Source organism: Anabrus simplex, chromosome 3, assembly GCF_040414725.1.
Source record: "Anabrus simplex isolate iqAnaSimp1 chromosome 3, ASM4041472v1, whole genome shotgun sequence".
Taxonomy (NCBI): domain Eukaryota; kingdom Metazoa; phylum Arthropoda; class Insecta; order Orthoptera; family Tettigoniidae; genus Anabrus; species Anabrus simplex.
Genome location: NC_090267.1, coordinates 386,360,300 through 386,387,485, shown reverse-complemented (window position 1 = coordinate 386,387,485; position 27,186 = coordinate 386,360,300). Strand labels below are relative to the sequence as shown.

The window sequence follows — 27,186 nt, the reverse complement described above, 5'->3', positions numbered from 1 at the left end:
ACTCACAGGCAGCCTGATGGTGTCAAAGTAAGAAATGCCTGCACACTGGAAGATAGGATATTCGATTATAATATCATACTGTACGTTCTGTTTGTCTCCTTGGTTCAGTGATCAGCGCACATGACTTCCGTTCAGAGGGCCCCGAGTTTGATTTCTAGCCAGGATGGGTACTTAAACTACCTGTGGTTATTTTTCTAACTCGGGGACGGGGCATTTTTTCTTGTCTTGACACACAGCATACCACACTACAAACCACCATAGAAATACGGAACTATGAACCTCTACATTACCTATATAACCTAGCCATCAGAACTGAAATATTTCCATCTGTCTGGAAGAAAACCTGAGTACGTCCGATTCTGAAATCGGGCAATCAATTGTTAATTAAAATCAGCAGGAGCAGCATTTGGTAAATTTCTTGAATTTATTTTACACGACAAGATAATTTCACGCCTACAACCAATAATTTAAGACCGGAAGCATGGGTTCGTACAAAAAGGATCCACTGTGATAAATCTGGTTAATTTCTGTCAGAATATTTCGACACAGTTAGATGTTGGGGGACAAATGGACACTATTTTTCACAGATTTTGAAAATGTTTTTGATATTATAGACTACAACATACTTTAAGAAAAATTAAATAGATTTAGATTCTCACAAGCAATGCTCAGATATTTTAGAACCGTCTTATTAAACAGCCAACGGCCGTAGCCGTGTTGAAACACCGGATCCCGTGAGATCTCCGAAGTTAAGCAACATTGGGCGTGGTCAGGTTGGATGGATTGCCGCGCGCTGTTGGTGGGGGGTAAGGGAATGGAGGAGCGGAAAGGAACTGGCCACCCTACCGCACGTCCGGCTCAGGAACACCTCAGCGGAGGTTCGGACCTGCCTTCGGGCAGAATAACCCTTACCTACCCTACCTTATTAAACAGGAAACAGTATGTTCAGTACCTTGGGAGCTCGTTCATGGTATACACTGTCAGTTATGGAATTTCTCAAAGCTCGAACCTGTGACTGATCATGCTCCTGATCTTCATAAATGATCCCTATAAATGTGTTTTGTTCGCTGATGACTTTACGTAAAATATTCCGACCAATTACTTCAGATTATGACTGCTTGCTTCTGCAAAGAGAGCTTGATGATATTGCGCTGTGAGTACTTACAAAAACCTTAAATTGAAATGTGTATCAATATCATTCACTGACACGCTAAGGGAAGTTAATGAAGTGAACGACCTGGTGGTGATGCTTGACAGGAGTCTTACTTCCGCTCTGCACAAAATAACAGTTGAGGGACACCGACCACTAGGATTTATCATCAGAAGAGCAAAACCGTTCACCAAGGCGAAGTCGATCATGGCTCTCTATAACACACTTGTCAGAGCAAAAATAGAGTATGTGAGTAAAGTGTGGAGCCCGAAGTGTGAAAAATATCAGGTTAATTGAAACGGTCCAGAGGCGTTCCGTAAACATTTTAGACTATAAAATAAATGGTGTTTATCCTTTTATGGTGTCATACAATCAACTGTTACAGAATATGAAAATAATTAGCCTGGAAGACCGTAGAAAAATTTGTGATGCTAAATTCCTCCACAGAATTGTTAGCAGTACCGTAAAACACCCCGACATTTTATCCAGGATACAATTCCGCGTACCTCGTATACATTCAAGGCTAAATACTATATTCAAGTATGAGAAATCACACTACCTCACACAACAAATCATCACTTTATAGAGTGTATAATAGCTAGAACAGAGCTGTCCTGAAGGAAGAGACATTAGACCTAACTTTGCCTATCAAACAGTTCTTAAATATTTTCAGCACATTGAAACAAGACTAATATGACCGACAGAAGAAACTCCTTATGAATGTATGTTGATTTAGTTCAGTTTCATACTCGTGAAAATTTAAATACTGTAATTAGAACTCTCGCAATATATGTACTGTATATTAGAAATAGTTTTAGATTAGATGATAATTAAATTTATATGGTGTTAAAAGTAATTGCCATAGATTTACTGTAACTGGGGTTGATTTCTCCCTGTTGGAAATCAGAGAAAATAAATAAATATTTTAAAATATCCCTCCACATAGGGTTGATGTCGAGAAGAGCATCCGGCAGTTACACTAGGCCAAATCCACATGAAGTGCCGACCCGAAGAAACTGGGAATAATTTCCAGAAAGGAGGAGAATATCATTGGTTTTATGTCCAACTAACTATCTCCATGGTTTTCAGAGACACTGAGATGAAGGACTTCATTAATGTACTGGTAAACCTAACGACACTAAGATGGCGTTCTTGTGCACCTTCAAATACCACTGACTGAGCCTGAACCGATCCTACCAACTAAGGCTCCAAAATCCAGTGCTTCTGTTTCATGATTACGCAGACGCATGCTGTACGCTGCTTCTGAAGCAGGTTTAATGTTTAAAATGTGCTCGAATATCACCTTATTCGCCAGATTTGGTTCCCTAAGACTTCCTCCCTTTTCCTTAAGATAAAGTGAACCTTCCTTGGGAGGGTTTTAATAACACACAGGACATCCAACGGGCTGTGCCGGAAGGATTTAAGGTGGCGCCCGTTCAAGATTTTCACTGTGCCTTCGAACACCTACATAACAGATGTGAATGTTGAGTTTAGTTAGGGGAGATGTTTTTCCGTGGTTTCCCATTTTCACACCAGGCAAATGCTGGGGCTGAATCATAATTATGACCACGGTTGAATCCTTCCCTCTCCTAGCCCTTTCCAATCCTATCATGTGTGATGTAAAGCAAATTGTTACAAAAATGGGTACTTCTTAAGAGTGCATAACTTGTATCGTGTGTTTTAGAGACTTTCTAGTGCAATGCCAGCGCTGTTGATCATACTGCCTTCTCCAGTAGTTTAAGGATTTTTTTTTTTTTTTTTTGCTATTTGCTTTACTTCGCACCGACACAGATAGGTCTTATGGCGACGATGGGACAGGAAAGGGCTAGGAGTGGGAAGGAAGCGGCCGTGGCCTTAAATAAGATACAGCCCCGGCATTTGCCTGGTGTGAAAATGGGAAACCACGGAAAACCATTTTCAGGGCTGCCGACAGTGGGATTCGAACCTACTATCTCCCGAATACTGGATACTGGCCGCACTTAAGCGACTGCAGCTATCGAGCTCGGTAGTTTAAAGATCAGGCTAATAAATGGTTCTGAAATAGATATCTCTCACTACATCAAGTTTCTTCCCCGTCCAGTAAAATATTTGCCCCGCGACTTGGCTTCCTCGAGAGCGTCACAAATACAGTACAGTTTGTTTAATGCTGTTGTCTAATTCCTTGACGATGTACTGAGAATTTACCATTAACTTGGTTGGCACCTTCGCTTTAGCTCGTTAGCAAGTAATCCGTATAGGTTTACGCGTTTTTTTTTCATCACCCAACTGTACGATTTAAATCCTATTCTGATCAACCGGAATAAGTGGACTTAGGGAAGAACGACATCTATTAACCGACATCATATTATAAAGAAAAAAATATGGACTGCAAAATATATGATTCTCAGGATTAATGGTGGGAGCCCGGGGAGCAAATCCTAAATTCTTATCCCAGTTTTGGACTTTATTGTGTGCTGTTGTGTATTCAGCGTGAAAGCTACTTTGATCCTGCACAGTTCCACCAACAGCTGTCATAGATAGCCTAGGCATCGCTGTACAGACGTACTAGGGAAATTAGGAGTGAGGTACTTCCCATTGCTTTCCTCACCGAGCCAGAAGTTGCTATTACATATCAGTCTGCCAATTCCACTGAAATTCATGCACCAACCGACCCTATGAGTGATACTTTCACGCCATTCATAACAGGGACTGGCTGCTTAAGGAATGGTATTACTAGCATCACTCACACCTCGGTCACTTTCATATTGTCAACTTCAATCAATACTGATCTGCATTTAGGGCAGTCGCTCAGGTGGCTGAGACTAAGGCAGGTCAATGAAAGTAACAAATTTATTCCACCCCATTTCAGAAAACATAGTGCTCTGTAAACACTACATCTCACCAGCAAAGGCAAATATTAGTCATATAAAAACATATGTTAACAAACATAGCAATAGCTGTTATCCCCGGTTCAATATTAACGTTGAGAAATCATTTGTATAGTCAATAGTATCGTGTGTTGCGTACTCTTCGCTTCTCAGTTTCTTTCTCTATTTTATGGGAAATATATTTTTATGTTCCATATTAATATTAATTATTAGATAGTAATATTGATAACGTGTTAAGCAGTGATAGTAAGTTGCATACTGGAGAATGAGGTATATTTTGCCCTAGTGGTAACCTTATAATTAGAGAAGTCGTAAAACGTAAATAAATACAGGCTTGGATATGGCATTGTTGATCATTCCTGGTGTTACCTTCATGCTGTAGAGTTTGGGTGATCGTGTAAACAACACAGATGAAGAACAACAGTGGCAATACTAGGCCTTGGTGAACATCCATCTTAATAAGGAGCACTACCTGATTTACAACCTTATATAAAACTCGATTGCTGAAGTTTATGAAAATAGTCTCATCTAAGACGATGTATCGTCTTCGAGATGAGTTGGTGATATCAATAATAGCGACACCTAATATTTTTTTTCTGCTAAAGCAGCAAAGATTGTATCTGTTATTGTATACTCATTAGTGAAATGCTATTTCTTTTATTTTTAATTAATTATCGTCCGACACTTCTTATGTAAATTTTTAGCGTTCCATTGACGGAAATGAGTTAATTAGAGTAAAATTATATTAGTAACTAGCTGTAGTACCCGGCGTTGTCCGGGTAGCTTTTGAATGTTTACCTTTAGTATTTTTATCACCAGTTAGTTAAGTGTGAAGTGAATTCTTATTGATTTAGTTTTGAGATGTTGATATTACAACCTATTATGTAGTTTTAGAGTTATTTAGATGTATCTGATTTCAAGTTTTAGATTATTTAATATTCGAGTAAAACCTTGTTATTGTGGAAGCTAGAATTGACTGGGAAGTATTTGATTCATTCCAAAAAAATAAAAAAATTATAATAATCTTAGCGACCCAGAAAATTATGGATTCGACACTGTTTTCGATTTTTTTGATATATCACTCCCCCTCGCTCCCCACCCCAAAGGAGGCAGAACTTGGACTCTAAAAATTTCCGGAATGTCACCATTCATCTCAGCGACCAAAGAAAGTATGAATTGGACACTACTTTCGAATATTTTATATGTCACCCCCTTGCGTCCCCACCGCCCTTATGGGGTCATGGGGTGTCTTACCCCACGCGGTTTATCAAAAGAAATCCGGAATATCACTATTCATCTCAGCGACCCCTAAAAGGATGGATTCGACACTATTTTTGATTATTTTGATATCTCATTCCCCTTCGCCCCCACCCCAAAGGGGACTGAATTTGGACTTTAAAAAATTCCGGAGTGTCCGTATTCATCTCAGCGACCTAGAAAAGTATGGATTTGATACTATTTTCGAATATTTTTAAATGTCATTCCCTCGCCCCCCCCCCCCCGCCTCTAAGGGTACTTCGGGTGTCTTACCCCAAACGCGGTTTGTCAAAAAATCCGGAGTGTCACTATTCATCTCAGCGACCAAAAGAGTATGGGTTCGACATTATTTTCGATCATTTCGATATATCACTCCCCTCTCGCCCCCATCCCAAAGGGGGCTGAACGACCCCTAAAAGGATGGATTCGACACTATTTTTGATTATTTTGATATCTCATTCCCCTTCGCCCCCACCCCAAAGGGGACTGAATTTGGACTTTAAAAAATTCCGGAGTGTCAGTATTCATCTCAGCGACCTAGAAAAGTATGGATTTGACACTATTTTCGAATATTTTTAAATGTCATTCCCTCGCCCCCCCCCCCGCCTCTAAGGGTACTTCGGGTGTCTTACCCCAAACGCGGTTTGTCAAAAAATCCGGAGTGTCACTATTCATCTCAGCGACCAAAAGAGTATGGGTTCGACATTATTTTCGATCATTTCGATATATCACTCCCCTCTCGCCCCCATCCCAAAGGGGGCTGAACGACCCCTAAAAGGATGGATTCGACACTATTTTTGATTATTTTGATATCTCATTCCCCTTCGCCCCCACCCCAAAGGGGACTGAATTTGGACTTTAAAAAATTCCGGAGTGTCAGTATTCATCTCAGCGACCTAGAAAAGTATGGATTTGACACTATTTTCGAATATTTTTAAATGTCATTCCCTCGCCCCCCCCCCGCCTCTAAGGGTACTTCGGGTGTCTTACCCCAAACGCGGTTTGTCAAAAAATCCGGAGTGTCACTATTCATCTCAGCGACCAAAAGAGTATGGGTTCGACATTATTTTCGATCATTTCGATATATCACTTCCCTCTCGCCCCCATCCCAAAGGGGGCTGAACTTCGACTTTAAAACAATGGGTACATGGGGTGTCTTACCCCCACGCGGTTTGTCAAAAGAAATCCGGCGTGTCACTATTCATCTCAGCAACCCCGAAAAGGATGGATTCGACACTATTTTCGGTCATTTTGACATATCACTCTCCCCTCGCCCCCACCCCAAAAAGTGGACTTTAAAAATCCGGAGTGTCACTATTAATCTTAGCGACCCCGAAAAGTATGGATTCGACAATATTTTCGATAAATTTCTTATATTACTCCCCCCTCTCACCCTCACCCCAAAGAGGACTGAACGTGGACTTTAAAAAATTCCAGAGTGTCACACTTTCTCTCAGCGACCACGAAGAGTATGGATTCGACACGTTTTCGAATATTTTATATCTCACTCCCCTCCCCCCTTCGCCTCAATGGGTACGTGGGGTCTTACCCATCACGCGGTTTGTCATGAGAAATCCGGAGTGTCACTATTCATCTCAGCGACCCCAAAAAGAATGGATTCGACACTATTCTCGGTCATTTTGATATATCACTTCCCCCACGCCCCCACAACAAAGGGAGCTGAACTTGGACTTTAAAAAATCCGGAGTGTCACTATTAATCTTAGCTACCCCGAAAAGTATGGATTCGACACTGTATTCGATTATTTTTTTATATCATTCCCCCTCGCCCCCACCCCAAAGGGGGCTGAACTTGAACTTTAAAAAATTCCACAATGTCACTATTCATCCCAGCGACCACAAAAAATATGGATTCGACACTTTTTTCGAATATTTCATATGTCACCCCCTCGCCCCCCCCTCCTCAGTGGGTACGTGGGGTGTCTTACCCCCACGCATTTTGTCAAAAGAAATCCGTATTGTCAATATTCATCTCAGTGACCCCGAAAAGGATGGATTCGACACCCTGTTAGGTTATTTTGATAAATCACTTCCCCTTCGACCCACACCCCAAACAGGGGGAGAACTCGAACTTTGAAAAATTCTGGAATATCACTATTCACCTCAGTGACCATAAAAAGTATGGATACGACACTATTTTAGAAAATTTTATGTCACCCCCTTGCGCCCCCCCCCGCCCCTATGAGTACATGGGGGTGTCTTACCCCCACGCGGTTTGTCAAAAGAAATCCGAAGTGTCACTATTCATCCTAACGACCCCGAAAAGGATGGATTCGACACTGTTTTCGATAATTTTCTTATATCACCCTCCCCTCGCCCCTCACCCAAAAGGGGGCTGAATTTGGACTTGGAAAAATTCCAGAGTATCACTATTCATCTCAGCGAATCCGAAAACGATGGATTCGACGCTATTTTCGTATATGTTTATACGTGACCCCCCTCGCCCCCACCCGAAAGGGGGCTGAATTTGGACTTGAAAAATTCCGGAGTATCACCTTTCATCTCAGCGAACCCGAAAACGATGGATTCAACACTATTTTCGTATGTTTTATATGTGACCCCCTGGCCCCCCACCCAATCGGAGCTGAATTTGGACTTGGAAAAATTACAGAGTATCACTATTCATCTCAGCGAATCCGAAAACGATGGATTCCACACTATTTTCGTATGTTTTTATATGTGACGCCCCTGGTCCCCCACCCTATCGTCGGCTGAATTTGGACTTTGAAAATTCTGGAGTATCACCTTTCGTCTCAGCGAACCCGAAAACGATGGATTCAACACTATTTTTGTATATTTTATATGTGACCCCCTCGCCCCCCCCGCCTATATGGGTGCATGGGGCCTTACCCCCACGCAGTTTGTCAAAAGAAATCCGGAGTGTCACTATTTATCCCAGCGACCCCGAAAAGGATGGATTCGACACTATTTCCTACTACTTTGATATATCACTCCCCCCTCGTCCCCCACCCAAAAGGGGGCTGAAATTGAACTTGGAAAAATTCCGGAGTATCACTATTCATCTCAGCGAATCCGAAAACGATGGATTCGACACTATTTTCGTATATGTTTATATGCGACCCCCCTCGCCCCCACCCAAAAGGGGGCTGAATTTGGACTTGAAAAAATTCCGGTGTATCACTATTCATCGCAGGGAATCCGAAAACGATGGATTCGATACCATTTTCATATATTTTATATGTGACCCTCCTCGCCCCCTCCGCCCATATTAGTGCATGGGGTGTCTTACCCCCACGCATTTTGTTACAAGTAATCCGGAGTGTCACTATTCATCCCAGGGACCCTGAAAAGGATGGATTCGATACGATTTCCTATTACTTTGATATATCACTTCCCCCTGGCCCCCCACCCAAACGGGGGCTGAATTTGGACTTGGAGAAATTCCAGAGTATCACTATTCATCTCAGCGAATCCGAAAACGATGGATTGGACACTATTTTCGTATATTTTTATATGTGACCCCCTCGCCCCCCCGCCTCTAAGGGTACTTGGGGTGTCTTACCCACACGCGGTTTGTCTCCTGATACTAAGTCGTAAGTGTACCAAGTTTGGTGTAAATCGCTCCAGTGGTTTAGGAGGAGATGTAATACATACATACATACATACATACATACATACATACATACAATGACATTTATATATATATATAGATATGTAACTTCACGACTTTGAAGGATCTACCGTGTTAGACACTAATCTTCCGTTTGATCTCCCATGTTAGAACACGAGGTCTTCAGTTTGTCTTAGAATAGCGTGCTTTCAACTTTGAAAGTTTACTTGGCTTGTCTGCTTTTTCTTTCTCTTTTCTAACCCACCGACCTGGGTTTTGGTTCTTCCTGCATTCCTTCCCTAAATTCTCCTTTCTCACGTTTTCCATATCTTCATTTATTTATTTATGTAATTATTTATTGGCTACTTTCTCTTTTTATCGTTTTTATCCTGTTTATTTTCTTTCTTTCTATCCTTTATGCTTTACTTCCACATCAATTGGCTTTTGTAATCGGTTGTATGTCTTTTCAATTGGTACACAATTCATGCGAAATGATTAAGATATTTTAAAATATATTCCGACTTAAATAAATGTCGATATTCCATTAATTTTCATCAACCATAAGTTTATTTATTATATGTTGTAGTAAATACAAGTATAGTTTTCTAATGTACCTTTACTTGATTACTTTACTTCCACAGGATCGTGAAGATGATCAGGTCTAGGAATACTTATTCATATGTAAATGTGTGTGTGTTGCAGGTGGTAAAATGAGCGGGAATACGGTAGTGCTACGAGTGGCACTCCTTCATCTTCTGGTGATGACGTCATGGACCTCCAGCGCTGACAGTCCACCCAACATCTTGCTTCCGGTCCCATTGGATGACGTCCTAGTGGAGGCGGAGAGCACCGAGACGCCGTCTTCGGATGGTGATGAATACGATGCTGGCAGCCAGGATCTACTGTCAGAAGGCAAGCGTTCTGAGGACTCTCCTTGGAACGACCACCATCATCCTAATCAAGTTACTAACCCAGATAACAACAACAATTTCATCAGACTGGGAAGAGTCAAGGATAACTTCCTCCGTTTCGGACGTGCTGGAAACGGCAATTTCCTTAGGTTTGGGAAGGCAGGAAGCAATAACTTCCTCAGATTTGGAAGAGCTGATAGGAACAATTTCTTACGCTTTGGTCGACCTGATAGAAACTTCCTCAGATTCGGGAGAGCTAAGTCAAACTTCATCCGATTCGGTCGTGGAAAACCAAATAATTTCCTTCGATTTGGAAGAAATATGGACGATGAATCCGAAGAAAGTGAAGATCATCTTCGATTTGGACGAGGAAAACCTAACAATTTTCTCAGATTTGGACGGGATGTCGAAGATGACACAGAAGTAGATGAAGATTTCACTGATAATGCTATAAGTTTTGCAGAGGTCTCAGATGAGGACGAGAATGTGTCACGAGTTCGACGAGGAGGAAATCCTGGCAACTTTATTCGTTTTGGACGAGACAGAGGAAGCCAGAACTTCATTCGCCTGGGAAAGTCGGATAATTTCTTGCGATTCGGGCGCAAGGATAACTTTTTACGGTTTGGAAGAGGTGAAGAAAAGCGATCTGGAAAGAGCCAAAATCTCCACTTTGGACGAGGAAAGTTAGCCGACCGTAATTTTATTCGGTTGGGCCGATCAAGTGATCAAACTGTCGACTATAATCGACCCACCAATACCAGAAGAGGAGGTGATGGAAGCAGGGATAACTTTATTCGACTTGGTAATGGAAAGAGAGGGAGTGACCGCCCTAAAGACAACTTCATTCGTCTGGGTGGAAAGCGAGAAGATGAAAGCGTAGACGATAGTGTAATCCGTCTAAGCCGTGACGTTGAGAGTACAGACAACATCGGTACTCCAGAGGACCATGAAGAGAACAATAGTAGTGTATTTGAACTGAATCGATCGAAGAGATCACTCAGCACTGATGATTCAGTGGAGGTCTCCTCCACAACTGATTACAATGAAGTCGAAAATGGGGAGGAACAGAAACCTCCTCAAATGTTATTCGACAATCTTCAAGGACCCCTCCGATACTACTCCCCTCTAACAGTAGGACTTCCAAACTACATCTTGGCTCCAGAATTTTCCCTTCTGCCGTCTATCAATGGAGAGTCACTGGCCAAGAGGGCCAAATCCGGAGGACCAGGAAGTAATTTCATTCGTCTAGGCTAACCCATTAACTATTATCTGCTAAATGGTTTTCCTGAACATTGTGAACTGGCTATAAAGTATGTAAGTTCTGGAGCACAAAGGAACTCATACAATATATCAAAGAACTTGTAAAACAAAAACAATAAAGAAATTGAAGATAAATTTATTTAGTTGTTCTGATATAAATTGTATATTTATAACCAGTAATAAAAATGTTGCAATTATTCCATTATAACACTGATAAACAGTGCGTCGCAAATAAATATTTTATTTATTTTCTCACAAGATTTTACTGTCTCTCATTTTGCTGAAAATATCCCTGTAATTTCATATAAATAAGTGTGACCTGGATTCAAAGAGAGCAATGAATGTTGTGCTTCCTTTATTAGAAAGAATTACGCTTATATTAGCAACATTTATCTCTTTAAGACATAGATAATCATTTAGTTGTATTAGGATGTTTTGATTATGTGTTTAGTTTCGACTCAGAAATCACTACAAATGGAACAGAAATTTTTACATATTTCTCACTTTGTACGTTTGGAAATCACTGTTTACTCATGTACCATAGTATGTTTTAAATTGCCTACAGGATTCTACTTGACAGTCATATATCATATTGGTCTGAGTGGCACTTTGTAACCAAATTTCAATTATTTAGGTTTTATTAGCTGCTTCATCATTTTTAAAGAAATGATTGATTGATGAACTGAAGCAGATAGGACATTAATTTGTCTCAGATATAATATTAATTTTAACAATTATTTTATACTTTGTTTGTAATAATTAATGGAAATGAATTAGATATGCGTGAGCTTTGCTAGAGTATATGAAAATAAAATATACATTTCGTACTAGTTCAGTTCCAAAAATGTAATAATAATAATAATAATGATAATAATAATAATAATAATAATAATAATAATAATTCCATCAAAAATACTTGATTTGTTTGGCTTTTGAGTTTGTAGGCACTCCATTCAGTAACTAACGGAAGTGGATAAAAATTCAGGCTATCATTGAAAATAGAAATATATTTAAAGTTAATTACAAGTAGGACCAGAAGTCCCTTCAGCTGTAACTAACCGACACTGTGACTTAAATTTATCAATTAATATACAAAAATATAATAAAAATAATATATAAATGAGCATAAGGTACATTTTCCTACTGAGGAGAAAACAGATAAGATAACAATTAAACATCTAGGAGATTACATATTAAGTTTACCATTTCAGAAACATATACTAATAAGGAAAAGAAGATATAAGAGAAACCCAGGATACATTTTAATGCCGAGTATGAATTAATAATAAAACTAAACATCTAAAATGTATCTAGGAAATTATGATATTTCGTACTATTTAATTAATTTGATGAAAATTCACTTACATGACTTAATAAGTGGAAAGGTAGCGGTACTTAAGACTTTTTATTTTGGAGTTTTGACACTACTTTTCTGTTTTTCATATAATTTGAGGTCATTGTATAATTGAGAGGCAGAGTCCATATGACTTACTGCACTTTACCGTACAATGCTGTGGTTCCTGAAGGGTGTTAGTTATAAACCTATTGTCCCGATCATCCACCTGACTCATCTGAACAATGGACTTGGTCAAATATGAGGGAGCATTAGATTTTAAAATTCTCAGCAGCAAGCAAGCAGCTGAGTATGATTGTCTAACCTGAGTTTCAACCACTCTCCGGCTTTGTAGTAAGATGTTACATGACAGTCTTTACGAATAATGAAGACGATACGATAGATATTATGAACTCGCTGGAGTCTGGTATGATATTTCTCTGAGATATTACAGCGCCGTAATCTAGAATAGGAAATACCTTAGTTTGGATCAACATCTTTCTCACCGAAAAAGGAAGATATGGAAAGTTTCGTCGAAACTGATGCAATATACCAGACACTTTATTGAGCAAATGTTTGGCATGGAAGGTCCAGCAGAGAGTATTGTCCATAAAAATACCTAAATTCTTAACACATTCCTGATACTTGACTACAGAACAGTTTACAATTACTGAAGGAATGTCCCTGTTGAAAAGATTTCATACATTTCTTGGATATCCTAGAAAAATAGCTAAGGTTTTTTTTTTCATTTAATAGTAAATTATGACTTAGGGTATATTGATGTAGTTTTTCTATATCGAGATGTATTTAATTAATACATTCGTTAACACGACTCACAGGAAAATTGTAATAGATCTGTAAATCATCGATGTACATTTGATGTCTCGTGTGGCGTAAAACTCCAGGCAGATAGTTTACATAGAGTTTTTAAAAAAGAAACCCAACACGGAAACCTGAGGGTCGCCCGAATGTAAACTAGAGCATTGAGAGAAATTTTGTATGTCAAATACTACACGCTCAGACCTCCCTTTCAAGAACGCTTCAGACCAAGCAAGAGCTGATAGAGATATACCCATCGTGTGTAATTTAGAAGGAGGTTATGATGAACTCTATCAAATGCCTTGCTTAAATCGACTAGTACCGGTGTGTGATTGTTTGAGAAGACGGTTTAACACTTCAATACCTATCGTGATCTCAACTGCAGTCCTACCCAGCTGTAAGAAAGGTACAGAATTTAAAGCATTTCCATTATACAGGTATAGTGAAGTGATGGTGGTTTAGTTTTCCTCTTCATATGTTTCCAGAGGATAATTTTGAATCGAGAAATGGAAACATAATGATTATGAATTAATGACGTTGTATTTCATTTCTATGAAATAAAAATGAATGCAAGACATTATTAAATAATTTTATTATTATTATTATTATTATTATTATTATTATTATTATTATTATTATTATTATTATTATTATTATTAGATGTATTCTATGTCACTAGAACATTTTCTGTAACTATAATGTACCGTTTTTTATAAACAGAACATGCAGTGTCTACTTTACAAAAAGACTGTCAACATGAATAAAATATGGTGATGTATATCATTACAAGGACAAGAAAAACGTGGTATCTAAATTTAACGAATTTATCTCAGTTTTCTCAGTGATAAAAAGAAGGAATGTAATGGTTTAAGTATATGAAAATCATTGTTGTCAGTAAGATCCTTCATAGTCAATTACTGTTCCAGGGTGTTGATGGTTTGTACACAAATTTAAGTCACATGAATTATGACGTCTTTAAGGTACAAATATAAAATTCTATGGTTCGGCATCTATATTATGCCGTACTAGATAACGTAAATCTATATATTGTTATATACAAGATTCTTTGATAGTTTAGATCCCATATACTTCATACACAAGTATATTTTCTTCAAAAAGAGAGATGAGATAAAGTACTTCCAAAATGCTGACATTATTATTTTTCATTTTTGTGTTCTACTTCAAGAATTCAGTAAAACTGGAATATTTGTGTGAAGCTGTACAAATGAGTACCTTTGTTATTGTTTGTGAGAATAAATGATATTCGCTACACGACTCAGAAGAAACTAATACTTCATTCAACAGAAATCTATCTTGCTATTGTAAAATTAATAAAAATAAAAATATATTTTTCAATTCATGATTACATTCATTTCTACGTTGTAACATAACAATACAATATTAAAAATACATATATATTTAAATATTGCAGTATGAAAAGCCTAATTTTTACTTATGTTGATCTCCTTTCACCCTCTCCTTCTCCCTATGCATTAAGAAAATTAAGTGTTATTGCTACGTGTGTGGAACACTTGATCATCAGTCTCGTATACTTATTTATTGTCTCATCACCCGTGTGATATCGCGTCTGTACTCGTGTGTGTGTGTATATTCCTTATTAACTGGAAGCAGTATTGTAAACAAGGCGACCACAGCCTGTAATGCAGGTACAGACAGGTCGATGTAAAGAAACACAGGGTCATCTGCCTGCTGCAGGAGGCGAGGTTATCAGGAACAGCGCATGCTCTTTCTCGTTCAGTGGTGGACAAGTTATGCCATTCCTTTTTTACGTCGCACCGACACAGATAGGTCTTATGGGGACGATGGGACAAGGAAGGGCTAGGAGTGGAAAGGAAGCGGCCGTGGCCTTAGTTAAGGTACAGCCCCAGCATTTACCTGGTGTGAAAATGGGAAACCACGGAAAACCATTTTCAGGGCTGCCGACAGTGGGGTTCGAACCTACTATCTCCCGAATACTGGATACTGGCCGCACTTAAGTGACTGCAGCTATCGAGCTCGGTAGTTATGCCATTACTAGCACGGCCCCATTGCATTTTGCAAGTCAACAGAAGTCGAACTTTTGCTATGTAAGAGGCACATATGCCTCCAGAACCAATCGCACAAACAGTACCAAACCGAATACCGTCCAGAAATGGAAGGAAGCTTGGCAAGCAGGAGGTAAGCAAGCCCTAAGAAATCATCGAAGGGCAAACACAGGAACAAAATGTTATTATTTTTCCCTTACTTAGAAATCGTACAGGCTGTGATGTGAAGTATTGACAGATGGCCATGACATATACAGTAGATTCAGGGCCTGTGCAGCTGTCCAGGTACTGTTGCTAGGTTACACTTCTGTCACACATTTTGTTACATGACACTATTTCGTGACAAATTTTCGGATGAACTCCAGCTCGAAGACATTTATGTCAAAAGAAAATCAAAGACCAAACAGAACGCCGCTGTTGTACGAGAACCCCTCCCGTACGGTTAGCAGCATGATTGAATCCGGACTTACTTATCTTGAAAATATGAAAAAAAGAATATGGAATGAATGAAGACGCCATCTAGCGGCGAGGATAGAAAATGTGCCGGCTGCCGAAGCCTGTTGCACTCCTCTGGAGCAATAATTAATTATTGATAGATGAAATTGAATGATACTGGAGAGTGTTGCTGGAATGAAAGTTGACAGGGAAAACCGGAGTACCCGGAGAAAAACTAGTACCGCCTCCACTTTGTCCAACACAAATCCCACATGGAATGCCCGGGATTAGAATCACGGAACCCAGCGGTAGGAGGCCGGAGCACTGCCGCCTGAGCCACGAAGGCTACTATCTTGAAAATATATGTTTGGGAAAATTAATGTAATATATTTTCTATACTAATATTACAAATTGAAAAAGATTTGTATGTTTGTATATTTGTTTGTAATGGAAAAAGCCCAAAAGCTACTGAACCAATTTTAAAAATTCGTTCACGTATAGAAAGCTGCATTACCAGTGAGTAACATGGGCTGTATTTTATTTTCAAAACAATTAAAGATCCCTACGAAAACTCAACTAATGTAACCTAAGGCATCAAAAATATAGGCTAATATAGGCAAAATATAGAATTTATCGTACAAGGACGAAACAACGCTCATTTTAAGCCTCACGGTGCGTAGCAAAAACTCGGTAAGGACCTACGGGCCCCGAAAACCATGTTTTAACGGCCTGAAGCCCGACTCGTTGGCTGAACAGTTAGCATACTGGCCTTCGGTTCAGAGGGTCCCGGGTTCGATTCCCGGCCGGGTCGGGGATTTTAACCTTAATTGGTTAATTCCAATGGCACGGGGGCTGGGTGTATGTGTTGTCTTCATCATCATTTCATCCTCATCACGACGCGCAGGTCGTCTACGGGAGTCAAATCAAAAGACCTGCACCTGGAGAGCCGAACCCGTCCTGGGATATCCCGGCACTAAAAGCCATACGACATTTCATTTCAACGGCCTGAAACCAACCGTTGTGGAAATAATGGCATCACACTACCCCGCCATAGGAATCGGATGCAGAAATGACCAGCCGTAGCCATGACAACATCAGCTCAAGGATTCTACAGTAGAATACAGGCCTGGAGTTCGAAGTAGGCACATCGTAAATGCAGGCTAGGCCAAGGAGAAATTCTGATACACATGTGACTGTCTGAAAAAAAGCACTGTGGGGGTAAGACACCCCTACGGGTGGAGGGGAGGATGATTTGGCATATGAAAATAATCGCTTGCTTGTTGTTTAAAGGGGCCTAACATCGAAGGTCATCGGCCCAGAAAAATAATCGAAATAGTATCGAATCCATAGGTTTCTTGGGATCGGTGAGATGAACAGTGACACTCCGCATGTGGTTTAAGTCCAAGTTCAGATCCCATCGCAATGGGGGGTTAGAAGGCACGAAAAAAGGCCAAACTGGCCGAGATTATGGATGCACAGTATGTGTGTGCACCCCTCTGGGCGGGGTTGGAAAGTGGGTGAAGTATAGAAGCAACAGAAAACGACCAATATTTAAAGTAGAACCCATAGTTTTTGGGGTCACTCAAATGAACAGCAATACCCCACATGCCGTTTACGTCCATGTTCAGCTGTGTTGGAAAGGGGGTGAGAAGGAGTGAAAAAGAAAAAATCGAAAATAACCGTCATTACGGATGAATGTGTGCATGTTCCAGTATAGCTCTCAACCAAACATAGTACACATAAGGCTAATTATCTGAAAAAATAATGTGGGTGGGGCAGGACTCCCTTAACACCATGACACAATGGATGTCGTTTAAGTCATGGTTCAGGCCCTGTCGGAATGGGGGTTAGTAGTATAATAGGAGAGTTCGGCCGCCACCACCTCCTCCGAGCTCCCAGGGCTCCCTCCACCACCCGCGGGAAATTTGAATTTTGGCGGGAAATTTGAATTTTGGCGCGAGATTTGAATTTGTAAACAAAGCCACGTGCTTTTTGACAGCTGTCATCGACAACAACGCATTGCTAACCTCACTGCTGCCATCTTGACGGGCCTAAACCTCAGTAGTGCCAACTTAACCTAACTAGCGTGAGGTAAACAAAGCCACGTGTTTTTTGACAGCCACGTGCTTTTTGACAGTTGTCATCGACAACAACGCATCGCTAACCTCAGTACTGCCATCTTGACGGGCCTAAACCTCAGTAGTACCAACTTAACCTAACTAGTGCGAGGTAAACAAAGCCACGTGTTTTTTGACAGCCGCGTGCTTTTTGACAGACAACAACGCATCGCTAACCTCAGTACTGCCATCTTGACGGACCTAAACCTCAGTAGTACCAACTTAACCTAACTAGCGCGTGGTAAACAAAGCCACGTGCTTTTTTGACAGCTGTCATCCGCCATCTTTAAACCACAGAGCACTGTGCTGCCCTCTTTATCGTAGTAGATGTAAAATTCGTCACCTGTCATCGGCAGTGCTGCCATCTTGGCGGGCCTAAACCTTAGTGCTACCAACCTAACCTCACTAGCGTGAGATAAACAAATCCACGTGCAGCTGTCATCCGCCATCTTTAATCCATAGAGCACAGCGCTGGCCTCTTTAGCTACTTACCTTTGAAGTGTGGTGGCGGATAATTTGAAAAATGCTTTTTGACAGCAGCCATCTTTGAGCACCGTGCTGCCCTCTTTAGCTACTTACCTTTGAAATGTGGTGGCGGTAAATTCCACGTGCTTTACAAACCTATATGCTTTTCTGACAGCTGTCACCCGCCATCTTTAATCCGGAGTGAACAGTGCTGCAATCTTTAGTTGAAATGTAGTGGCGGCAAATTCCACGTGCTCTTGTTTGGAAACAAACAGCTGTCATCCGCCATCTTTAATCCAGAGAGCACCGTGCTGCCCTCTTTAGCTACTTACCTTTGAAATGTGGTACGTCACAGCTGTCATCCGCCATCTTGCATCGCAAACCTCAGTGCTGCACTCTTTAGCTAGATACCTTTGAAATGTAGTGGCGGCAAATTCTTTATGCTCTTGTTTGGAAACAAACCTATGCGCTTTTTTTTGACAGCTATCATCCGCCATCTTTAATCCAGAGAGCACCGTGCTGCCCTCTATGTGGTGGTGGTGGTAAATTCTACACGCTCTTGTTTGGAAACAAACCCACGTGCTTTTCTGACAGCTGTCAACCGCCAGAGAGCACCGTGCTGCCCTCTTTATGCCGGTGGCAAATTCTACGTGCTTCTTTTTGACAGCTGTCATCCGCCATCTTTAATCAAGAGAGCACCGTGCTGCCATCTTTAGCTAGATACCTTTGAAATGTGGTGGCGGTAAATTCCACGTGCTCTTGTTTAGTAAACAAAGCCACGTGCTTTTTTGACAGCTATCATACGCCATCTTTAATCAATAGAGCACTGTGCTGCTATCATGCGGGTAATTTCGTCAGTGTCATCCACCATCTTTAATCTACAGAGCGCCGTGCTGCTCTCTGTAGTAGCGGGCAATTTGAAAAGTTCTGTTACTTGTCATCCGTCATCTTTAATCAACAAAGCTTCGTACTGCTATCTTTAGCTACATACATTTAACATGTGGTGGCGGATAATTTGAAAATAAAAAACCTTCCGTTAGCTATCATCCGCCATCTTTATTCAACAGAGCATCGTGCTGCTATCTCTAGCTACATACATTTAACATGTGGTGACGGCAATTTGAAATTCTATCTAGATGCCATCTTTAATCAACAGAGCACCGTGCTGCTATCCCTTTGAATTGTGGTGACGGATAATTTGAAATTCCGTTAGCTATCATCATTAAACATTAGTGCATTCGCTAACCTAACCTCTCATCTACTATCTTGAAGGAGATTATACGACACCTCCTCTACCTCCTGCTCTTCCTCCTCCTCCTCCTCCCCTACCACCTCCACCTCCTCCTCCTCCTCTGTCAAGGCATAACTTTATCGAACACGCATCGCGAAGGTAAGAGTGTGCAGCGATATGCATGTTTAGACTTGCGGATTACGAAAGAAACATAACAAGACTTGAATCGAACACTGCACTCGATGTCGTTAACTTCAACATGTGATTAAAACATTGTCTGGTGTGTTCAGAACACTAAACAAGTAGAACCGAACACTGTAAAACATGTTAGGGGATACCTTTGTTCTAAGAAGATCAGATTGAAACATAACAAGACTAGAATCGAACACTGCACTCGATGTCGTTAACCTTAACATGTGATCATAACATTGATTGATGTGTTCAGATCACTAAACAAGTAGAACCGAACACTGTACAACATGTTAGGGGATAGCTTTGTTCTAAGAAAATTAGATTGCAAAATAACAAGACTAGAATCGAACACTACACTCGATGTCGTTAACCTTAACATGTGATCAGAACATTGATCGATGTGTTCAGATCACTAAACAAGTAGAATCGAACACTGTACAACATGTCAGGGGATACCTTTGTTCTAAGAAAATTAGATTGAAACATAACAAGGCTAGAACCGAACACTGTACAACACGTTAGGGGATACCTTTGTTCTATGAAGATCAGATTGAAACATAACAAGACTAGAATTGAACACTGCACTCGATACAACATGTGATCAGAACATTGATTGATGTGTTCAGATCACTAAACAAGTAGAACCGAACACTGTACAACATGTTAGGGGATACCTTTGTTCTAAGATGATCAGATTGAAACATAACAGGACTAGAATCGAACACTGCACTCGATGTCGTTAACCTTAACATGTGATCCGATACAACATGTTAGGGGATACCTTTGTTCTAAAAAAATTAGATTGAAACATAGCAAGACTAGAATCGAACACTGTAAGAACATTGTTTGATGTGTTCAGAGCAAAAGTACAACTTCAATGATTTACCTAGTGTAAAAATCAAAAAACACACACTGTGCACATATCGCATAGCTATCTCGCTTATCACTTGCCTAGTATGAAAATCAAAAACACACTGTGCACATATCGCATAGCTAACTCGGCAACACTTCAAATGATTTGCTTAGTACGAAAATAAAAAAATCTATACCGCGTAGCTAACTCGTTCATCGCACTGCTAAGACGCTTAGTAATTGCAAATACACTGATATATGTCATACGAAAATCAAGAAAGCACACTGCTCAGCCAACTCGCTCGGGTCACTCGCTTAGTAATTGCAACACGACTAGAACACTGATACACGTTACTTTTTTTTCTCGAAACACACACACACACACACACACACACGGATAAGAATGTTCCGAGATACTACATACTTACATGTTTTTTAAAAAAATAGGGGGATGAAAGATCATAAATTATATGTACACATGTTGTCTCCTCCAAGTTGTAAGACGAAATAGACGCAGTACTGCGAGTTTCCGCTCTAGCTGGCGAACGGAAGTAGCATGATATCTCAGCAAAAAAAAAAAAAAAATACGCGTGAGCTTGCATACAAAGTCAGACACAATGATGGATACCGCGATTCAAATCCTGGCAACTTATGCCGTCAGGAAGGGCATCCGGCGAGCATCTAGCTGTAAATCCCCGATTCTCGTGTTAAAAAGAGCATCTAGTTGTAAAACAGATTCTTAATCCGAGTTCTTTGACGTCAGGAAGGGCAACCGGTCGAAAACAATAGTGTATGATGTAAGAGGCTAGATACTGCCAGTTTTGCGTCAGGAAGGGCAACTAGTCTTAAGACAAATTCTTGCGATTTAAAATCTTAGTTTTGCGTCAGGAAGGGCATCCGGCTGTAAAACAATAGTTCATGATACAGCGATTTAAAATCTAAGAAGAACATCTAGCTGTAAAACCCCGATTCTCGTGTTAAAAAGAGCATCTAGTTGTAAAACAGATTCTTAATCCGAGTTCTTGGACGTCAGGAAGGGCAACCGGTCGAAAACAATAGTGTATGATGTAAGAGGCTAGATACTGCCAGTTTTGCGTCAGGAAGGGCAACTAGTCTTAAAACAAATTCTTGCGATTTAAAATCTTACTTTTGCGTCAGGAAGGGCATCCGGCTGTAAAACAATAGTTCGTGATACAGCGATTTAAAATCTAAGAATAGCATCTAGCTGTAAATCCCCGATTCTTGTGTTAAAAAGAGCATCTAGTTGTAAAACAGATTCTTAATCCCAGTTCTTTGACGTCAGGAAGGGCAACCGGTTGAAAACAATAGTGTATGATGTAAGAGGCTAGATACTGCCAGTTTTGCGTCAGGAAGGGCAACTAGTCTTAAGACAAATTCTTGCGATTTAAAAATCTTACTTTTGCGTCAGGAAGGGCATCCAGCTGTAAAACAATAGTTCATGATACAGCGATTTAAAATCTAAGAAGTGCATCTAGCTGTAAAACCCCGATTCTCGTGTTAAAAAGAGCATCTAGTTGTAGAACAGATTCTTAATCCGAGTTCTTTGACGTCAGAAAGGGCAACCGGTCGAAAACAATAATGTATGATGTAAGAGGCTAGATACTGCCAGTTTTGCGTCAGGAAGGGCAACTAGTCTTAAAACAAATTCTTGCGATTTAAAATTATAGTTTTGCGTCAGGAAGGGCATCCGGCTGTAAAACAATAGTTCGTGATACAGCGATTTAAAATCTAAGAAGAGCATCTAGCTGTAAATCCCCGATTCTTGTGTTAAAAAGAGCATCTAGTTGTAAAACAGATTCTTAATCCGAGTTCTTTGACGTCAGGAAGGGCAACCGGTCGAAAACAATAGTGTATGATGTAAGAGGCTAGATACTGCCAGTTTTGCGTCAGGAAGGGTAACTAGTCTTAAAACAAATTCTTGCGATTTAAAATCTTAGTTTTGCGTCAGGAAGGGCATCCGGCTGTAAACCAATAGTTCGTGATACAGCGATTTAAAATCTAAGAAGTGCATCTAGCTGTAAAACCCACATCCTCGTGTTAAAAAGAGCATCTAGTTGTAAAACAGATTCTTAATCCGAGTTCTTTGACGTCAGGAAGGGCAACCGGTCGAAAACAATAGTGCATGATGTAAGAGGCTAGATACTGCCAGTTTTGCGTCAGGAAGGGCAACTAGTCTTAAAACAAATTCTTGCGATTTAAAATCTTAGTTTTGCGTCAGGAAGGGCATCCGGCTGTAAAACAATAGTTCGTGATACAGCGATTTAAAATCTAAGAAGAGCATCTAGCTGTAAATCCCCGATTCCTGTGTTAAAAAGAGCATCTAGTTGTAAAACAGATTCTTAATCCGAGTTCTTTGACGTCAGGAAGGGCAACCGGTCGAAAACAATAGTGTATGATGTAAGAGGCTAGATACTGCCAGTTTTGCGTCAGGAAGGGCAACTAGTCTTAAAACAAATTCTTGCGAGTTAAAATCTTAGTTTTGCGTCAGGAAGGGCATCCGGCTGTAAACCAATAGTTCATTATACAGCGATTTAAAATCTAAGAAGTGCATCTAGCTGTAAAACCCACATCCTCGTGTTAAGAAGAGCATCTAGTTGTAAAACAGATTCTTAACCCGAGTTCTTTGACGTCAGGAAGGGCAACTGGTCGAAAACAATAGTGTATGATGTAAGAGGCTAGATACTGCCAGTTTTGCGTCAGGAAGGGCAACTAGTCTTAAAACAAATTCTTGTGGTTTAAAATCTAACTTTTGCGTCAGGAAGGGCATCCGGCTGTAAAACAATAGTTCGTGATACAGCGATTTAAAATCTAAGAAGAGCATCTAGCTGTAAAACCCCGATTCTTGTGTTAAAAAGAGCATCTAGTTGTAAAACAGATTCTTAATCCGAGTTCTTTGACGTCAGGAAGGGCAACCGGTCGAAAACAATAGTGTATGATGTAAGAGGCTAGATACTGCCAGTTTTGCGTCAGGAAGGGCAACTAGTCTTAAAACAAATTCTTGCGATTTAAAATTTTAGTTTTGCGTCAGGAAGGGCATCCGGCTGTAAAACAATAGTTCGTGATACAGCGATTTAAAATCTAAGAAGAGCACCTAGCTGTAAAAGCCCGATTCTCGTGTTAAAAAGAGCATCTAGTTGTAAAACAGATTCTTAATCCGAGTTCTTTGACGTCAGGAAGGGCAACCGGTCGAAAACAATAGTGTATGATGTAAGAGGCTAGATACTGCCAGTTTTGCGTCAGGAAGGGCAACTAGTCTTAAGACAAATTCTTGCGATTTAAAATCTAAGTTTTGCGTCAGGAAGGGCATCCAGCTGTAAAACAATAGTTCATAATACAGCGGTTTAAAATCTAAGAACTGCATCTAGCTGTAAAACCCCGATTCTCGTGTTAAAAAGAGCATCTAGTTGTAAAACAGATTCTTAATCCGAGTTCTTTGACGTCAGGAAGGGCAACCGGTCGAAAACAATAGTGTATGATGTAAGAAGCTAGATACTGCCAGTTTTGCGTCAGGAAGGGTAACTAGTCTTAAAACAAATTCTTGCGATTTAAAATCTTAGTTTTGCGTCAGGAAGGGCATCCGGCTGTAAAACAATAGTTCATTATACAGCGATTTAAAATCTAAGAAGTGCATCTAGCTGTAAAACCCACATCCTCGTGTTAAAAAGAGCATCTAGTTGTAAAACAGATTCTTAACCCGAGTTCTTTGACGTCAGGAAGGGCAACCGGTCGAAAACAATAGTGTATGATGTAAGAGGCTAGATACTGCCAGTTTTGCGTCAGGAAGGGCAACTAGTCTTAAAACAAATTCTTGCGATTTAAAATCTTACTTTTGCGTCAGGAAGGGCATCCGGCTGTAAAACAATAGTTCGTGATACAGCGATTTAAAATCTAAGAAGAGCATCTAGCTGTAAAACCCACATCCTCGTGTTAAAAAGAGCATCTAGTTGTAAAACAGATTCTTAATCCGAGTTCTTTGACGTCAGGAAGGGCAACCGGTCGAAAACAATAGTGTATGATGTAAGAGGCTAGATACTGCCAGTTTTGCGTCAGGAAGGGCAACTAGTCTTAAAACAAATTCTTGCGATTTAAAATTTTAGTTTTGCGTCAGGAAGGGCATCCGGCTGTCAAACAATAGTTCGTGATACAGCGATTTGAAATCTAAGAAGAGCATCTAGCTGTAAAAGCCCGATTCTCGAGTTAAAAAGAGCATCTAGTTTTAAAACAGATTCTTAATCCGAGTTCTTTGACGTCAGGAAGGGCAACCGGTCGAAAACAATAGTGTATGATGTAAGATTTAAAATCTGTAAAACATATTTTTAATCCCAAGAGAATCGAAACCCGAGACTACCGGGTGAGAGGCATGCACACTAAACCAAACTGTAGGCTATAGGTTACATTTTTTTTGTTCTACAGTCTTTGAAGTTGTATCGGCACAGTCATTCAGAGCGAGGTGCGGAATGTATGTGTTGGCTGAAATTGTACACTCATCTTCCGGCTGTAGTAACCTTGAACGAAGACACTGCGTGGTGATAAGCTACTTGTAACTCACGTAGCTCGTGTAAGCTCCTCACATAAAATATCATGATTGTACGGAGAGGTTGAAACACAGTGCCAGCATATAGCCCACTCCTATCGAAAGAGCCTGCACGGCGCCGTCATGTAGGCTACTCCTGTTGAAGGAGCCTGTACAAGGTTTAACACCCCTCTATCAACAGCCCTTACCTAATGCTGGCTTTTGTGCACGCCCACGAAACTACCTAAGAATGTAATATACAATAGTAGGGAGAGGGTAAAACCCGGTGCCGGCACATAGCCTACTCCTACCGAAGAAGCCTGCACACAGCTTAACGCCTCCATCCGACAAATGAATCACCCTCAACACTCTTGTACTCACAATCATTTTCGAAGAAGGTTTAACGTCCCCATCAACAGCCCTTACTTAATGCTAGCTTTGTTGCACACCCCGCCTCTTAGATCATACACCATAGTTTTACAACCGGTTACCCTTCCTGACTAGGATTTTAAATCGCAGTATACGCGATAAATTTGTTATAGCGGGTTTTATAACTAGATATCCCGGTACCGGCACATAGCCTTCTCCTACCGAAGAAGCCTGCACAAGGCTTATTGCCTCCATCCGACAAATGAATCACCATCAACGTCTTGTACTCACAATCATTTTCGAAGGAGCCTGCACAAGGTTTAACGCCCCCTATCAACAGCCCTTACTTAATGCTGGCTTTTTTTTGCACACCCCGCCTCTTAGATCATACACCATAGTTTTACGACCGGTTACCCTTCCTGACTAGGATTTTAAATCGCAGTATACCCGATAAATTTGTTGTAGCGGGTTTTATAACTAGATATCCCAGTGCCGGCACATAGCCTACTCCTACCGAAGAAGCCTGCACACAGCTTAACGCCTCCATCCGACAAATGAATCACCCTCAACACTCTTCAATCATTCCCGCTACTTCGGGAGATAGCAGGTTCGAACTCCTACTGTCGGAAGCCGTAAAAAAATAGCAAATGCTAGGCGAGGGACCAGCGCATTCGTCATAACATGATCTAGCCGGATGCCCTTCCTGACGGCATAAGTTGCCAGGATTTGAATCGCGGTATCCATCATTGTGTCTGACTTGCGTGTATGCAAGCTCACGCGTATTTTTTTTGCTGAGATATCATGCTACTTCCGTTCGCCAGCTAGAGCGGAAACTCGCAGTACTGCGTCTATTTCGTCTTACAACTTGGAGGAGACAACATGTGTACATATAATTTATGATCTTTCATCCCCCTATTTTTTTAAAAAACATGTAAGTATGTAGTATCTCGGAACATTCTTATCCGTGTGTGTGTGTGTGTGTGTGTGTGTGTGTGTGTGTGTGTGTGTGTGTGTGTGTGTGTGTGTGTTTCGAGAAAAAAAAGTAACGTGTATCAGTGTTCTAGTCGTGTTGCAATTACTAAGGGAGTGACCCGAGCGAGTTGGCTGCGCAGTGTGCTTTCTTGATTTTCGTATGACATATATCAGTGTATTTGCAATTACTAAGCGTCTTAGCAGTGCGATGAACGAGTTAGCTACGCGGTATAGATTTTTTTATTTTCGTACTAAGCAAATCATTTGAAGTGTTGCCGAGTTAGCTATGCGATATGTGCACAGTGTGTTTTTGATTTTCATACTAGGCAAGTGATAGGCGAGATAGCTATGCGATATGTGCACAGTGTGTGTTTTTTGATTTTTACACTAGGTAAATCATTGAAGTTGTACTTTTTCTCTGAACACATCAAACAATGTTCTTACAGTGTTCGATTCTAGTCTTGCTATGTTTCAATCTAATTTTTTTAGAACAAAGGTATCCCCTAAAATGTTGTATCGGATCACATATTAAGGTTAACGACATCGAGTGCAGTGTTCGATTCTAGTCCTGTTATGTTTCAATCTGATCATCTTAGAACAAAGGTATCCCCTAACATGTTGTACAGTGTTCGGTTCTACTTGTTTAGTGATCTGAACACATCAATCAATGTTCTGATCACATGTTGTATCGAGTGCAGTGTTCAATTCTAGTCTTGTTATGTTTCAATCTGATATTCATAGAACAAAGGTATCCCCTAACGTGTTGTACAGTGTTCGGTTCTAGCC

At 40.4% G+C, this 27,186-nt stretch overlaps 1 protein-coding gene across 1 annotated transcript in view; it reads left to right on the top strand.

Moving 5' to 3' along the window:
* FMRFa (FMRFamide) overlaps positions 1 to 11,942 on the top strand; it is a 348,597-nt gene extending 336,655 nt beyond the window's left edge. The window contains exon 2 of the mRNA XM_067144532.2: positions 9,568 to 11,942. Coding sequence (XP_067000633.2) covers positions 9,576 to 11,030 — 1,455 coding nt within the window. The 5' untranslated portion in view covers positions 9,568 to 9,575 and the 3' untranslated portion in view covers positions 11,031 to 11,942. The remainder of the gene's footprint in view (positions 1 to 9,567) is intronic.
* The last annotated feature ends 15,244 nt before the right edge of the window (positions 11,943 to 27,186 follow it).